The 16,601-nt window shown below is 38.4% G+C and overlaps 1 protein-coding gene and 1 non-coding gene across 5 annotated transcripts in view; one reads left to right on the forward strand and one right to left on the reverse strand.

The window, feature by feature from the left end:
• Positions 1–16,601, forward strand: part of Aasdh (aminoadipate-semialdehyde dehydrogenase) — a 43,446-nt gene that overhangs the window by 22,997 nt on the left and 3,848 nt on the right. For all 4 annotated transcript variants that reach the window (XM_070013191.1, XM_070013194.1, XM_070013192.1 and 1 more), the window contains exons 7-15: positions 369–610; positions 1,336–1,442; positions 1,850–2,022; positions 2,257–2,449; positions 4,123–4,238; positions 7,296–8,079; positions 13,674–13,837; positions 14,656–14,778; positions 15,470–15,601. In XM_070013191.1, coding sequence (XP_069869292.1) covers positions 369–610; positions 1,336–1,442; positions 1,850–2,022; positions 2,257–2,449; positions 4,123–4,238; positions 7,296–8,079; positions 13,674–13,837; positions 14,656–14,778; positions 15,470–15,601 — 2,034 coding nt within the window. The remainder of the gene's footprint in view (positions 1–368; positions 611–1,335; positions 1,443–1,849; positions 2,023–2,256; positions 2,450–4,122; positions 4,239–7,295; positions 8,080–13,673; positions 13,838–14,655; positions 14,779–15,469; positions 15,602–16,601) is intronic.
• Positions 8,801–8,922, reverse strand: LOC138821109 (5S ribosomal RNA). The gene has a single exon (XR_011370050.1). It is a non-coding gene; the product is annotated as a 5S ribosomal RNA (ribosomal RNA).

Below are 16,601 nucleotides of genomic sequence, written 5' to 3' on the forward strand. Positions count from 1 at the left end.
CCTTTTTTTCTTTAATAAGAAATCCTGGTTCTTGTAAATTATAGGGCTGGAGATATAGCTTAGTGGTTCAGTGCTTTCCTAGCATGTATTAGGCTCTGGTTTTGATCTCCACTGTTGTAAAAAAGAAAAGAAAACTATAAAAGTGATAAATAATATTTTTGGTGTTTTCTCCTTCATATATATATATATATATATATATATATCCTTTTCTACATCAAAAATAAATTTTTGCCTTAGTAGTTTTTCAAATATGGTTTGGATCGACACAGCTTTAAATTCCATGTGGCTCCAAGTATAAATTTTTGAATTAGTTATTCTAGTGTTTACTTTTTAAGAAAGAGAGTGTACCTATTTTAATATATTTGCAGGCAACACCAACATTGCTGAGAAGATTTGGATCTCAACTTATCAAATCAACTGTTTTATCAGCCAGTACTTCTCTTCGAGTTTTAGCCCTTGGAGGGGAAGCATTTCCCTCACTGACTGTTCTCAGCAGCTGGAGAGAAGAAGGCAATAAAACTCAAATATTCAACATTTATGGTATCACAGAGGTATCAAGTTGGGCGACTTTTTACAGGATTCCAGAGGAGGTTCTTAACTCTACTGTGAAGTAAGAGTTTCAATTTTACTCAGTAGAAAGGGGAGAGACTGTATTTTTCTAGGATTTTAATGATAATGATGAAGTCTTTGTGTAGTTGTTTTTGTTTTGTTAGTTGCTGAGGATCCAACCCAGCAAGATAAGCTACTATACACTGTGTTACACTCCTAACTCCTAATAACAGTGTTTTGATCAGCACCGAGGCAATAATTTTAGAAACTCTATTTTATCTAGTATCTTAAATCAGGAATCTAGAGCCTTTCTTATTGTAACTGGTGCTGAGATCCTTCTAGAACTTTTCATGATTGAATGATGATGAATAACTATATGATAGCCTTTTCATCTAGCCAGTTCTTCTTGTCAGTCTTTGAATTGTTTCAAAGCTATTTTTTCTTTTTTTGGCATGTTGTGATTTAAATACAATCGATACAATTTAAATGAATGGGAAACACACTATTCATTTAAAATATAAAACTTGGGCTGGGAAGGTGGCTCAGTGGTAGAGCACTTGCCTTGCATGCTCGAGGCCCTGGGTTCGACTCCTCAGCACCACATAAGCAAAAAGAAAAAAAAAGCCGGAAGTGGCGCTGTGGCGCAAGTGGTAGAGCGCTAGCCTTGAGCTGAAGAGCTGAGGGACAGCGCCCAGGCCCAGAGTTCAGGCCCCACGACCGGACCCCCCCCCCAAAAAAAAATAAAATATAAAACTTTTAATCAGCTTTGTGTTGTGTTTTTCATAGATGTGAATTGCCTGTACCACTGGGATGTCCACTGTTTGAAACAGTAGTTGAAGTCAGAGATACGAATGGTTTCACAATTCAAGAAGGCAGTGGCCAAGTATTTTTAGGTTGTTTTGTATTTGTTAATTGGGATTTTTTTCGGGAAAAAAAAGTGTTGTTTATTCTTTTCTTGATTTTTTTTTGAATGTCCAATGTGCTTTTCAGTGATAAATGTGATAAATACCAATCTCATTCTCTTAGTCATGAAGTATTCAGTGTTTCCATATTTTTTCATGTACAATGTTTAGTATACTATATCAGTACTTTAGAAATCATAACTTGGGCCATTGTGTTTCTAGACAAAATGATATCTAGTTAGTATGTTACCAGTTTTTTAAGTCACATACATATTGTTAGAAATGAAATTTGTTTCAATTTTGAGACTTAGTGAACAACTGGAAATATTCGTGATTTTCATTGATTTTTAACATATTTTCTATGGAGTTGTATGACATTGTTTTTATGTCTTTGGAAGGTGGGAAAAACAGAGTGTGTTTTCTAGATGATGAAATGACAGTACCACTCGGTACGATGAGAGCCACAGGAGACTTCGTGACTATAAAAGGTGGAGAGATATTTTTCTTGGGACGAAAAGACAGTCAGATTAAACGCCATGGCAAGCGTCTTAACATTGAACTTGTGCAACAGGTAGAACTATTTAAATATTACATATCTATTAATAGGTGTAGGCAAAGTGGATTTTGAGGTCTCTGAAAAGAAGTTAAGGACATGTATGCTTGTAGTTCAAAAATCTGTATTTGTATCTGCAGTATATTCCAAAATTTAATTCAGCTATATTGATTGAAGATATAATAAATCTTAGCATTTAGGAAGTTAATTTTCAAGGATTCTCACTAATAAGTTGAATAATCTTTCTTAAAGGTTTCTGAACAACTTCAGCAAGTGGAAGCATGTGCAGTTACATGGTATAATCAGGAAAAGTTAATTCTCTTCATAGTTCCAAAAGATAATTTAGTAAAGGATTACATCTTTAAAGAACTGCAGAAACATCTTCCAAATCATGCCATCCCAGATGAACTTGTGTTGATTGATACGCTACCATTTACATCTCATGGTAAAATAATTTAAATCAGATATGTTCACTGTTAAATAATAGTAATTATACTCATAACTAGTTTAGTGGCTGCATAAATATTATTTTAAATATTTATCTTCAAAAAATCCTATGTGTAAGTGACATTATTCTTATTTACAGATGAAGGAAGTAAGACTTAGAGAAATTAGGTAATTTGCCTCCAAATCACTTTGCTAGTTAGTGATTTATATTAGTCGGGTTCTCCAGAGAAACAAAATCAATATTTAGAAGGATCTATAAGAAGGGGATTTAGTGTTAGGAATTAGCTCATGCCATTATAGAAGCTAAGAAGTCCCATACCTGCTAGCTGGAGACCCAAGAAATGGTGGTATTTAGTGCACAAATGCTGCAAATCCCAGAGGGCAGGAAGTGATGAGATGAGACCTCCCAACTCAATCAGATAGTGAGGCAGAAAAAAAGAATAAAGTCTTCTCCCTGCTACTTTTGTTACATATAGATTATACTCAAATAATTTGGGATTCCAATCTAGTTATTGAGTCTGTTGAGTCATATATTATTTTCATGCTAAAATGCTCTTATAGACACACCCAAAAAGTGTTTAATCTGTGTTAATCTTAGCAGTGGGTCACTTCAGATTCTATTTAATTGACCTATAAAATAAACCTCCACAGTTATATTTCTGTCTAGTATGGTTTGGCTTCAAAATGTATGTTTTTTTTTTTCCTTTTTGGCAGTACTGGGGTTTGAACTCAGGACCTTGTCTGTATTAGGTAGATGTTCTACCACTTTAGTCACAGCCCCAAAATATAAACTCTTAATCATCATATTATGTTGCCTTCCCAAATTATTTTTAATTTACATATTTCAAAATGTAGTTAACAATTTTTTGCTCTTAACCTTAGACAAACATTAGCTCTTTCTTTCCTCTTTTTTTTTAGGTCAGTTGTGGGACTTGAACTCAGGGCCTAGGCATTGTCCCTGAGCTCTTTTGCTCAAGGCTAGTACCACTTTGAGCCACAGCTCTATTTCCAGTTTTTGAGTGATTAATTGGAAATAAGAGTCTCACAGGGACTTTCCTGCCCAGACTAGCTTTGAACTGCGATCCTCAGATTTCAGCCTCCTGAGTACCTAGGATTACAAAGTGAGCCCCAGTGCCTGACAAGCTCTTCCTTTTCTTCTCTCATTTAATACATACTTAGTAGCATTGGAGTGATAAGAATTGTGTATGATGGGGGCTGGGAAGGTAGCTCAGTGGTAGAGTGCTTGCCTTGATTGCATGAGGCCCTGGGTTCGATTCCTTAGCACCACATAAGTAAAAAGAAAAAAGCCGGAAGTGGCGCTGTGGCTCAAGTGGTAGAGCGCTAGCCTTGAGCTGAAAAGCTGAGGGATAGCGCCCAGGCCCAGAGTTCAGGCCCCACGACCAGACCCTCCCCCCCCAAAAAAAAAAAAAATTGTGTATGATGAACTCCATTCTATATGATTTCTAAGCTTTAAAATGAAAACTGTATGTTACTAATGAAAATAAAAAGGATCCACAATAAAATTTTATTTATTTATGGCATTAGAGATTAAACACAGGGCCATGTTGATGGTAAGTACATGCTCTGCCATTGAGCTACATCCCTAGCCATGAAGTGTAACATTTTCCATATTATTTTTAAAGCATCTTTTTTTTTCTCTTTTATATTAAGGCAAAATTGATATTTCTGAGTTAAACAAGATTTATTTAGACTACCTAAACTCAAAGCCTGAGAATAAGCTCCATGGAAAAAAGGAACTTTGGAAGAAATTACAATATTTGTGGAAGGTATAACTTTTAAGATACAAATTTTTGGCTATAAAGAGTTCATTCTAGGAAATGGTAGCAATCCTAATAAGTCTAGTAAATTTTCTTCCATTTTTAAAACGAATTTTAATGGTTATTTTCCTTTTATTTTATTAATTTTTTTATTTATTGTTTATGTGGAATCAAGGAATCGAATCTAGGCCTCATGAATGCTAGTTAAGCACTTTACCACTAAGCCACATTCCCTGCCCATAAATTTTCTTTCTTTCTATTTAAAAACAAACAAAAACTTTGCTGTTCTTAGAAATAAGGGAACAGGGGCTGGGAAGGTGGCTCAGTGGTAGAGCACTTGCCTTGCATGCCTGAGGCCCCGGGTTCGATTCTTCAGCACCACATAAGCAAAAAGAAAAAAGCCGGAAGTGGCGCTGTGGCTCCAGTGGTAGAGCGCTAGCCTTGAGCTGAAGAGCTGAGGGACAGCACCCAGGCCCAGAGTTCAGGCCCCACAACTGGACCAAAAAAGAAATAAGGGGACACTATCTCTGTGAATCTCAGCTATGATTGAATGCTGAATGTGATGGCAGGAGTCCTCCTCCCCTTCCAACATCGTTGGGGGTTGGTGGCAAGTTTCATGTAGCTCCTAGAGGTTGGGAAACTGAAATTCTATGAGGTGAATGGATCTGCCTATCTTCACATAGTAATAAGTGACTTATACAATCTTATACAAGCCTTATGACTTACACAAGCCTTGTGCATGGTTGCTGAAGCCATTCTGTTATCAAACCAGGAAGTTTCCTTGTCCTGGGCTGTGAGGTCAGCCCTGCCAAGTGGAGGTACTGCTTCTGAATATTTGAGATGGTGGGCTTCTGCTTTGAGTGTCCTTTCTCTTTCTTACCCATGCTCCGAGCTATAGTAGTGATCTCAACCAAAGGTGGGCATTGAATGATTTTACCTCCTGCTCAGGATCTGAAAGTCTAGAGACATTTTGGGTTGTCACAGAGGAACAAATGGGCTGCTACTGAGGGAAGAGGTCCAGGGTACTGCTCACATCCTGTCATGCTCAGGACAGTCTCCCAAAATCTGGTAAATTGAGTTATTGCTACACAGATGTCAGATAGTATATAGCTCCCTTCATTAAGTTTGCATTAAAATAAAGGTTTGTCTGTAAAATTAGATGAAGCTCCTCAAAAAAAATTTATTGGAAGTGAAGTAGTCAAAAGAGGCTCAAAGGGGCTGGGAAAGTGGCTCAGTGGTAGAGTGCTTGCTCGCATGCATGAGGCCCTGGGTTCTATTCCTCAGCACCACATAAACAGAAAAAGCTGGAAGTGGTGCTGTGGCTGAAGTGGTAGAGCACTAACCTTGAGCTGAAGAGCTGAGGGACAGCAGCCAGGCCCAGAGTTCAGGCCCCACGACCGACCAAAAAAAAAGGCTCAAGTGAGCAAAGCCTGTGTGGAGATCATTTTTCCCTGAGCAGCAGTGAACACTTGTCAGAGCTGAGAAATCAGTGAAATCTTCTATACCACATCACTACCTACTAACTTGGGGTTCATCACATCATTAGCCCAGAGCTTGGGTTTCTGCTTAAGAGATTATTTCTTTTTCTGGGAGAAAGCATTCAGACTAGAACTCAGGTACTTGAACTTGCTGGGCTGGTGCTCTACCACTTTAGCCATGCCTCCAGTAAACTTTTACGTCTGGGCTGGTTACAAACTAATTATCTCACTCATCTCCTGAGTACCAAGAGTATAAATGTGAGCCATCATACTTGGAAATTTTTTTTGTTGTTGTCTCATTAGGTTAACAATTTTTCTTAAAGTAAAGATTTTTCTCTTTTAAAGGGCTCTACAAAGGATTTGAGTACATTTATTCGATCTCATCTAGATAAAACTCTTAGCTATTTCATTTACTTTTTAAAATTTATTTTAGGTACCAGAGTTTGAACTTGGGATTTTGAGCTTTCTTGGCCTGCTTGTTTTCTCTTAGCTGAAGTTCTAACATATCCAGCTCAGTTTATTGCTTGTTATTTTATTTATTTTTATTTATTTATTGTTATTATTTTTTTTGTCAGTCGTGGGGCTTGAACTCTGGGCCTGAGCGCTGTCCCTCACTTCTTCAGCTCAAGGCTAGCACTTGAGCTACAGTGCCACTTCTGGTTTTCTGGTGGTTTATTGGAGATAAGAGTTTTACGGACTTTCTTGCCCTGGCTGGCTTTGAACCACGATCCTCAGATCTCAGCCTCCTGAGTAGCTAGGATTACAGGCGTGAGCCACCAGCGCCCAGCTTGCTTGTTATTTTAGAGATAGAGTTTCTTGAACTTTTCTGCTAGGTCTATCCTTGAATCCTCTATAGTTATGATTATAGTATACCAGTACTTGGCCATTTTCAAATTTTTATAAAATCATTTTGATTTATATGAAGTAGATGAGGATAAATATCATTTCCATATTAAAAAGTATCGACTATTAAGATCTTGAGAGCTTTATGTTTAGTAAAATAGATGTGCTTGTAATCTATTCCTTAATTAATGTGTAGGAAAACTACTCTAGAAGGAAGTATATTTTGTAATTGTAGAATGAATTTTGATAAAATCTGTCTGTTAATATAAAGAAAATTATTTTAAGCTGGGTACAGTGGCTCAAGCCTATGATCTCAGCTACTTAGGAAGTAGAGATGGGAGATCATGGCCTCAAAAACAAACATTCAAAAACAATTCATAAAACTCCATTTTGACTAATGGCTGGGTGCAGTGGTGTACATCTGTCATCCTAGCAACATGGAAAGCACAAATAGGAAGATCACATCCAAGAAACCTGGGCATAAAACAAGTCCTTATCTCAAAAATAACCCACCCAAAAAGGGACTATTGGAGTAGTCCAAGTGGTAGAGCATCTGCCCAGTAAATGTGAGGTCCTGAGTTCAAACCCTAGTACAATTTTTAAAAAATTAAATGTATTTTAATTAAAATATTTTTGTATTCTTTTTATATTTTGATGTTATTGTTATCTCTATGTATTACTTTTAAGTGATTAAAACTTATGACTTGAAGCCTTTACTTTGCAATTTTCTTCCTTCTATCCATAGTCTATTCTAAGTCCCTCAGAAGATTCTTTGAAGGTTCCTAATGAGTTACTCTTTTCAAATATTGGTGGAGATTCCTTGAAGTCCGTACGACTCCTTTATGAGATTGAAAGACTTGTTGGCACATCAGTACCTGGGCTTCTAGAAGTTATTCTCAGCAGTTCCCTTTTAGAAATTTACAACCATATTCTTCAGACAATGTTCATTGATGAAAACCAGACATTCACCAAGAGTAATGCCACAAAAAGAAAACTCAACGACATCAATCAAGAGGAAGCAATCGGAGAACCTTCCTGTCAGAAGTCCATCTTGCCTTTAAATGGTGACAATGAGATAAATGCTTGTATTGCGTTGAGCAGAGGGAGTCAGATTTTTCCTCTGAATGTAGCCAGGTTTTTAGGACATCACTCTGCGGCCTGTTCTTCTGAACTCATTGCACAGACTAACACTCTAAATTTTAAAAGCTTAAATCCTTCAGTTCTTACTGGGCAGTCAAAAGATCTATGCTGTGTTGAAAAAGTTTCTGAAGAGGAGAAACCTGTGACGGGGGCTAAGAAGATGGAGTTCCGTGTGAGCTGGAGGTCAGACACAGGCAAATGTGTAGATGCTTCCCCTCTGGTAATAGTGGGTGTGGATAAGTCATCAGCCACTGTGTACATTGGCTCCCATTCTCACAGAATGAAGGCAGTTGATCTTTACTCTGGGAAGGTGAAATGGGAACAACTTTTGGGAGATCGAATTGAATCCTCAGCCTGTGTTTCCAAGTGTGGCAACTTTATTACAGTGGGTAAGTTTCTGAATTTTAAGTTTGTAGTATTAAATAGAATTGACACATAGTGCTGTTGGTAGGGCCAATTTAAATAAACAAAACCAAGCTAGGTGCTGGAGGCTCACACATGTGACCCTATTTACTCAGGAGGCTGAGATCTGAGAATGGGGGTTTGAAGCCAGCTGGGACAGATAAATCTGAGAGTGGGAGTGTAGTTTCTCAAGTGATAGAAAACCAGCCTTGAACAAAAAAGCCAAGCAAGAATGTGAGGCCCTAAGTTAAGTCACAGTACTGGAATACACACACATACACAAAAAACCAGAAGCCAGGTGCCAGTGGCTAACATCCTTAATCCTCGCTTCTCAGTACGCTAAGATCTGAGGATCTCAGTTCAAAGCCAGCCAGGGCCAGAAAGTCCGTGAAACTCTTATCTCCATTAAACCACCAGAAAACTGGAAGTGGTGCAGTGGCTCAAGTGGTAGAGTGTTTGCCTTGAAGAGACAGTGCCCAGGCCGAGTTCAAGCCCAACGACGGACAAAATAAATAAATAAATAATAAAATCAGAAAACAAATAACCCTATGTGGTAGTTCAGATTATTGCCAAAGAACAAGAATTAACTTTATGTTGATAAACAACATTAGTCTTGATCAGTCCTTGGATTTGAACTGAGATAGCTCTATAGTTGTTATAAGCTGTGAGATCTTTGGCAAGTTGCTAATTTTTTTTTTTTTTTTTTAAAGCCTACAGCACCCGGTATTCCCAGGCAGTCTCCCATCCAAGTACTAACCAGGCCCGACCCTGCTTAGCAGCTTCCGAGATCAGACGAGATCGGGCGCGTTCAGGGTAGTATGGCCGTAGACAAGTTGCTAAATTTTTAAAACTTCAATTTCCTCACAGTTTTAAAATGGGAACAATAATAAAATGTGGCTGGGTGCCCGTGGCTCATGCCTGTAATTCTAGCTACCCAGGAGGCTAACATTTGAGGATTGCGATTCAAAGCCAGCCCTGGCAGGTAAAGTCTGTGAGACTCTTCAATTAACCACCAGTAAACCAGAAGTGGTACTGTGGCTCAAGTGGTAGAGCGCTAGCCTTGAGCTGAAGAGCTGAGGGACAGTGACCAGGCCCAGAATTCAAGGCCCAAGACTGACCAAAAATAAAATATAACATGTTGCTATATCATACCTTACTTAAAAATGTAACAACCTAGAGCAAAAGAAATTTATTGTTAACAGTTTCCATGGGTCAGGAATTTTGGAGCAGCTTATCTAGATGTCAGGGTCTCATGTTTCTGTAGCCATCTGAGGGTTTACTTGGGCTGAAAATCTGCTTCCAAGATGATTATTTATCTTGCTTGTAGCACAAAGCTTCAGTTCTTTGCTAGTTCTTAGCAGGAAGTTTCTGTTTTTGCCACATAAAGTCTCTCCATAGGCTGCTTCATGTTTTTACAGTATGTCATTTAATCCTTCAGTAAGTGATTCAAGAGAGTGACTTCGTCTTTAAAACTATATATCTTGGGCTGGGAAAGTGGCTCAGTGGTGCGTGCTTGCCTTGCATTCATGAGGGCCTGGGTTCAATTCCTCAGCACCACATAAGCAGAAAAAGCTGGAAGTGGTGCTGTGGCTCAAATGGTAGAGTGCTAGCCTTGAGCTGAAGAGCTGAGGGACAGTGCCCAGGCCCAGAGTTCAGACCCCACAACCAATAAAATAAAATTGTATATCTTCAATTTTGCTTTATTTTGTTCATTAGAAGGCTATCAATAAGTCTAGCCCATATTCAAGGGAAGAATTAGGCTCTATTTCTTGAAGATTAAGTATAAGAGGGTAGAGCACTAGCCTTGAGCTGAAGACCTAAGGGACAGCGCCCAGGCCCAGAGTTCAGGCCCCACGACCAACAACAACAAAAAGATATACTTTAAACCACACCATCATAATAAAGTTTTTGGGAAAATTAAATGAGATAATTCGTATCTTAAGAGTTCGTTAGTACCTTTCCAGGCACAAATAAAATGCTTAGTAAGTGTTTGCTGGTGGCTTCAGCTCCCTTTCATTAGGGGCTGGCTATATGACTTTCACTTTACTAGAAAGCACATTGTCTTTCTTACCACCACTTTCTTTTTATTCCCCAACCACAGTAGGGTTCACTTTGTATGTTCACGGAATCCATCAACATTTTTCATCCTAAGTGCTTAGGAATGTATTTCCCTACTTGTGCTAGTTTAGCAGATCTGTTTAAATCTGATTTTCTTTTTCTGTTTGTTTGCTTTGAGACTAGGTCTCATAGCCCAGGCTGGTCTAGAAATCACTATATATCCCAAGTTAAAGTCCTCCTGCCTCTACCTCCCTAGTACTTGAATCTGAATTTTATTCTTCCATTTAAACACCTACATTTTTGGGTGTTATATAAGAAAACTTTCAGTTATGCTTGTGAACATGAGTTCTAGAGTAATTCCCATCCATAAAGTTCAATTTATTGAGAATCCTATTTGTATTCTAATCAAATTTGAAGATACACAATTTTAGAAACAAAGCTATCGATGGTACTGAGCATTCTGTTGTGAGGACATATCATAGTTTATCATTTATATCTGTATTGTTAACAGGTTTGGTCCTTATAAATAAGACTGCTATGAACACTTACAAATGGAGTTTGGCATAATCATGTTTTAATTCTACTTGGGTCTATCCTTAGGAAGTATGTCCTAGGTTGTATAATTAGGCTTAACTTTATTAGAAATGGTATAATTGTTTTCCAAAGCAGCATTTCCACCATTTGGCATTTCTACTATGAATGTATTACAGGGCCGGTTGTTCCACATCTTGCTAAGCACTTCATAGTCAGTTTTGAATTTTTCTTTTTAGCCATTCGAGAAACTTGGATTTCTCCAGTAACTAATAACATTAGCAGCTTTTCATAAGCTTGTTTACTATCTTCATGTTGTAAAGTAGCTTTTGTGCCTTATGTTTGTTTTTGTATTGTTTTGACCATTTTTATTGTATTCTTGATAAAAATCCTTTATCAGATACATGTTTTTTACCAAAAAAATCCCATTTTATGGCTTTTTTTTTTTTGTCTGTCCTAAGTCTTGAACTCAAGGCCTGTGCTGTCCCTGGGCGTTTTTTGTTTGTTTGTTTGTTTTTAGTTTCACAGACTTTCCTGCACAGGCGGCTTTATACTAGGATCCTCAAATCTTAGCCTTCTGATTAGCTTAGGATTACAGATATAAGCCACCAGCACCCAGCATGTTTTATCTTTTTTTAAAAAAAATTTTATTTATTTATTTATTTTTATATTTTTTTGGGTCCGGTCGTGAGGCCTGAACTCTGGGCCTGGGTGCTGTCCCTCAGCTCTTCAGCTCAAGGCTAGCACTCTACCACTTGAGCCACAGCGCCACTTCCAGCTTTTTTTCTTTTTGCTTATGTGGTACTGAGGAATCGAACCCAGGGTCTCATGCATGCAAGGCAAGCGCTCTACCACTGAGCCACCTTCCCAGCCCTCTTTTTTTTTTTTAACATGGTATTTTGAAACTGGGTAACGGTGGTGGTGCCTATAATACTAGCTGCTCAGGAAGCTGAGATCTAAGGATCACAGTTCAAAGTCAGTCAGGACACGAATGTCAGTGAGACTTTTTAACCACCAGAAAACCCGCAAGTGGAGCTATGGCTCCAAGTAGTAGAGTGCTAGCCTTGAGCAAAAAGAGCTGAAGGACAGTACCCAGTCCCTGAGTTCAAGCCCCATGGCTGAAAAAAAGACAGCAACAACAACAACAACAAAAACATGATAGCTTATTTTGTTTTGTTGATAGCAAACAAGCTTATGAAAAACCTGTATTTTTTTTTCTTTTTTTATGCTGGTACTGTCACACTACTACTGGAGAGCCTTACACTATCAGTTGGCTTTTATTACTCATACTTGTTGCTCTATCACTTTGAGCCACGCTTCTAGTTCTTGCCTTTTACTGATTAAAGGCAAGAGTCCCTCAGATTTGCCTGCAGAGACTGGTTCCAAACCTTCATCTTCAGATCTCAGCCTCCCGAGTAGCTAAGATTATAAGCATGAGCCCCAGTGCTCTTGGAAAACTTGGATTTTTTGTTTTTAAATCCTCTGCCGTGTTCTAGAATATTCTACTGTGGAGGGAATTTCTCATCACTAACAAGTCACTAGTCTCTTGCTACTAAATAGCCATTACCAGAAAAAAAGATATCAACAGAAAGTATGGAAATTGAATCTCAAGTGAGCAGCTCTGGCCATCACCATGACAAATGAAATCACCTTAAAGAACTATCCTCAAATTCTACTTTGTAGAATTTGTCTTTACCCAGGGAGCCTGAGTGCCTTTCACTCAAAGTTATTTATCTACACCAAGGTCAGGGACTTCTGCTCTGGCTTTTCATTCATGGCCACAATTTGGGAAAACAGTGTAGTGTCGTTATTAGGAACCTAGGTTCTAGAGCTTGATGGCTTTACCTTAGTAAGTTAGTCACTCTGTTACAGTATTGTCATCTATAAAAAATGTGAATATAATCATGCATTAAATGCATTACCTTATATATAATACTTAGAAAAGCAGGTAAATGCTTAGTGAACATTAAACTCTTCAACCATTTGTTGAAGAGTTGGTGCTTCTTGGTCAATCACTTCATCATTCTCCTGGGCACTGATTCTTATTGTTAGCATTTTTTGAACACTTTCTGTACTCCGGACATCTATGTACATTTTATTAATAGTTATAATAACCCCTGAAGTAGATGAATCCAAATTATGCCTAACAACTTGAGGCTAGGTAATGCTGGGTGAATGGCTCAGTGACATTTGAATCCAAGAAGTTCAAAGCCTCTTCTATAATATGCTTCTTTTTTTCTTGAAAGTGAAGCACTTGATAGTACATTTAAAAATAAGGGGCTGCTGGATCTGGGAGCTTAGGAGGACCATGACACCCTGCCCATTCTTTCATTTGAGTACTATTGACCATCTTGCTTGTAACAAGCAGCTCTGGAATATGCTGGAATTAAGAATTTCTATTCTGTCGGGCGCTGGTGACTCACGCCTGTAATCCTAGCTACTCAGGAGGCTGAGATCTGAGGATCGCGGTTCAAAGCCAGCCTGGGCAGGAGAGACCATGAGACTCCTATCTCTAATAAACCACCAGAAAGCCGGAAGTGGCGCTGTAGCTCAAGTGGTAGAGTGTTCACCTTGAGCTGAAGAGCTGAGGGACAGCGCCCAGGCCCAGAGTTCAAGCCCCATGACCGACAAAGAAAAAAAAAAAAAGAATTTCTATTCTATTTTAAGCCACTTAGAAGTATCATTCCACTGTCTTTGGAAAAGACTACTACCTTATATCCTTTCTGGCCTAGAGTTCTGGGCCACCCCGGCTACATAATGAGGCCTTGTCTCTGCCCCCCCCCCCTCAAAAAAGTGAGAGGTTCATGAAGTATCACTACATGGGTATTTCACAAAAGTGATTACCATTTTTTTTTCTGCTTTATACTGCTGAAATTTAAATCAGATAATTCACCATAAGTAAGTTCATAAGAAGAACATCAACTATAAATTACAATTTAGGCTAAAGAATTGTGATGTATATAAATTCATATTTTATGTTTTTTTTCTCTAGGCTGTTACAATGGATTAGTTTATGTTCTACAAAGTAACAATGGAGAGATATACTGGGTCTTTACTACAGAAGATGCTATCAAAAGCTCACCGACTTTGGATCCAACTACAGGACTCCTTTTCATTGGCTCTCATGATCAACATGTGTATGCTCTAGATATTTATGTAAGAATTCACCTCATCAGTCTTATAGCCTAAGTACAACAGAACAGGAATGCTGTTGAGTTTGGGACCAAGTTTATTTATTTAGCATTTGGTTTATAAAGAAGTGGTTAAGGGCTGGGAAGGTGGCTCAGTGGTAGAGCGCTTGCCTTGCATGCCTGAGGCCCTGGGTTTGATTCCCCAGCACCACATAAGCAAAAAGAAAAAAGCCGGAAGTGGCGCTGTGGCTCAAGTGGTAGAGCACTAGCCTTGAGCTGAAGAGCTGAGGGACAGCGCCCAGGCCCAGAGTTCAGGCCCCACGACCGGACCCAAAAAAAAAAAGTGGTTAAATAAGTCCTAATGTCTTCAGATATTTTTGTTGTTGTTTTTTGTTTTTTGTTGGTCATGGGGCTTGAACTCTGGGCTTGGGCACTGTCCCTCAGCTCTTCAGCTCAAGGCGAGTGTTCTACCACTTGAGCTACAGCGCCACTTCCAGTTTTCTGGTGGTTTATTGGAGATAGGAATCTCACGGTCTTTCCTGCCTGGGCTGGCTTTGAACTGCGATCCTCAGATCTCAGACTCCTGAGTAGCTAGGATTACAGGCGTGAGCCACCAGCGCCCAGCTTGTCTTCAGATATTTTTAACTTTTTTAACTTTCGTATCAGATTTCCCAGAAATAATTTATGAAATATAAAGAACTTAGAATTATCTTAACAATAGAAAAAGTCACAAAGATGTCACTGAGGTATTTTAAGACCTGATTATAAAAATATTTCAGGATATAAAAATTATATAGGAATTGTAACAAGCAAAAATCAATTAGTTTGCATTCTTATTTGCAGAAAAAGAAGTGTGTTTGGAAGTTAAAATGTGAAGGAACTGTCTTTTCTTCACCTTGTTTGAGTCTGATTCCACATCATCTCTATTGTGCCACACTTGGAGGAGTTCTACTGGCTGTGACACCTGTAGGCACTAAGTAGTATATGTTGATTTTATTACTCATCTTAAAATTTTTTAAATCATGTATGTTTTTATCTATTTTAAACATTGGGTGGGGGAGGGAAGATGATGCTGGTCCTAGGGCTTGAACTTAGGGCCTCGATGCTGTCCCTGAGCTTTTTGTTCAAGACTAGCATTCTATCACTTGAGCCACAGCTCGACTTCTAGCTTCTTGGTGATTAATTGTAGGTCAGAGTCTCATGGACTTTCGTGCTGGGGCTGGCTTCAAATCATAATCTTCAGATATCAGCTAACTGAGTAGCTAGGATTATAGATGTGAGCCACTGGCACCCAGCTATTAAAAAATTTTAGGCAGAATTTTATGGTATTAAGTACATCTTGTTCATTGTAAGGATAGATTTTGTTATTATTGTCATATGCATGCAATTCCTGTTTTGTTTTCTTTATAAAGCTAGATTTTATGTGGTAACTTTGCAGGGCTTCCCCCTCCTACCCTGGGTGTTTTCTAGCCCTACAAGTAATATAAATTTATTTCATAGTATACATATGTGCTAGCTTCATGTATAATGCCAGTATATCACTATAGCTGTTTCTGATGTTCTACTCTGTCTCTGAAAGATTTGAGTTTGTTTTAAAAATAGGAATTGATCAGTGGAATAATTTTTAATCCTGTGATTTGCTTTTTGCCCATGACAGACCACTGGGAATATAGTTTGGAAACATTCCTGTGGAAAACCACTCTTCTCTTCCCCACGGTGTTTTCAACAATTTCTTTGTATTGGCTCTGTAGATGGGAATTTACTATGTTTTACTCACTTGGGAGAACAGGTAAAAGTTCTAATTCTGTTTTATATGTCTTTTTTTTTTTGTTTTATATTTGTAGAGGTACTGAGTTTGAACTTAGGGTTTAGCTCTTGTGAGGTCAGCATTCTGCCTCTTAAATAATGGTCCCTGCCCTTCTTCTTCTTCTTCTTTTTTTTTCTTTGTCGGTCATGGGGCTTGAACTCTCCTGGGTGCTGTCCCTGAGCTCTTTTTGCTTATGGCTAGTGTTCTACCATTTTGAGCCACACCTCCACTTCTGTTTTTGTTTTTGTTTTTTTCTGGTGTTTAATTGGAGATGAGTCTCACGGACTTTCCTGCGCAGGCTGGTTCTGAACTGGGATCCTCAGATCTCAGCCTCCTGAGTAGCTAAGATTACAGGTGTGAGCCACTGACGCTGGGCATGTCTCACATTTTTGCTGGGACATCTATCCTGTATCATCTTATTTATGCTTCTTTCCATAGCTGGGCTGAAGGGTATATGTTGCTACTTTATTCAAATATTGGTTGAGTTTTAACCAACTATTGATTGAAAAGTAGGTGTCTTGAAAATTTTCACTTGGTCTGGGCTGTCCTAGAACTACAACCCTTCCTATTTCTGCCTCCCAAATAGCTAGGATTACAGACAAGAGCCATGAGTGCTTGGCCTATGTATTTCCTTCAAGTCATGTATTTCTACTTTCAATCATGGTATGATAGATTTAAAAGCTGTCTACTCAGCATTGTATTTTTTTCCATCTTCCCCAATTTTTAAAATCTTACAGTTTTTACCCAGTTTTATGTAACTTTCATAGAGTCTGTAAAAGGTTAAAGAAGCCCCTACCTTTTAGTGTGTAAACCAAAATTCCATTGTGTGGAAATCCCATTCCTCAGCTTTATGACTGAAAAGGCAAGTTTCTTATATGTTAAATTAGCTGTTAACTTGGACTTAATTTCCAGTTCTGTAAGTATCTACAAATGACTGTCAGTTACAGCTCATTGCCACACACTTAACTTGGGCTATTTTTTT

The sequence above is a fragment of the Dipodomys merriami genome, unplaced genomic scaffold (assembly GCF_024711535.1).
Source record: "Dipodomys merriami isolate MVZ:Mamm:240054 unplaced genomic scaffold, mDipMer1.0.p SCAF_9, whole genome shotgun sequence".
NCBI lineage: Eukaryota > Metazoa > Chordata > Mammalia > Rodentia > Heteromyidae > Dipodomys > Dipodomys merriami.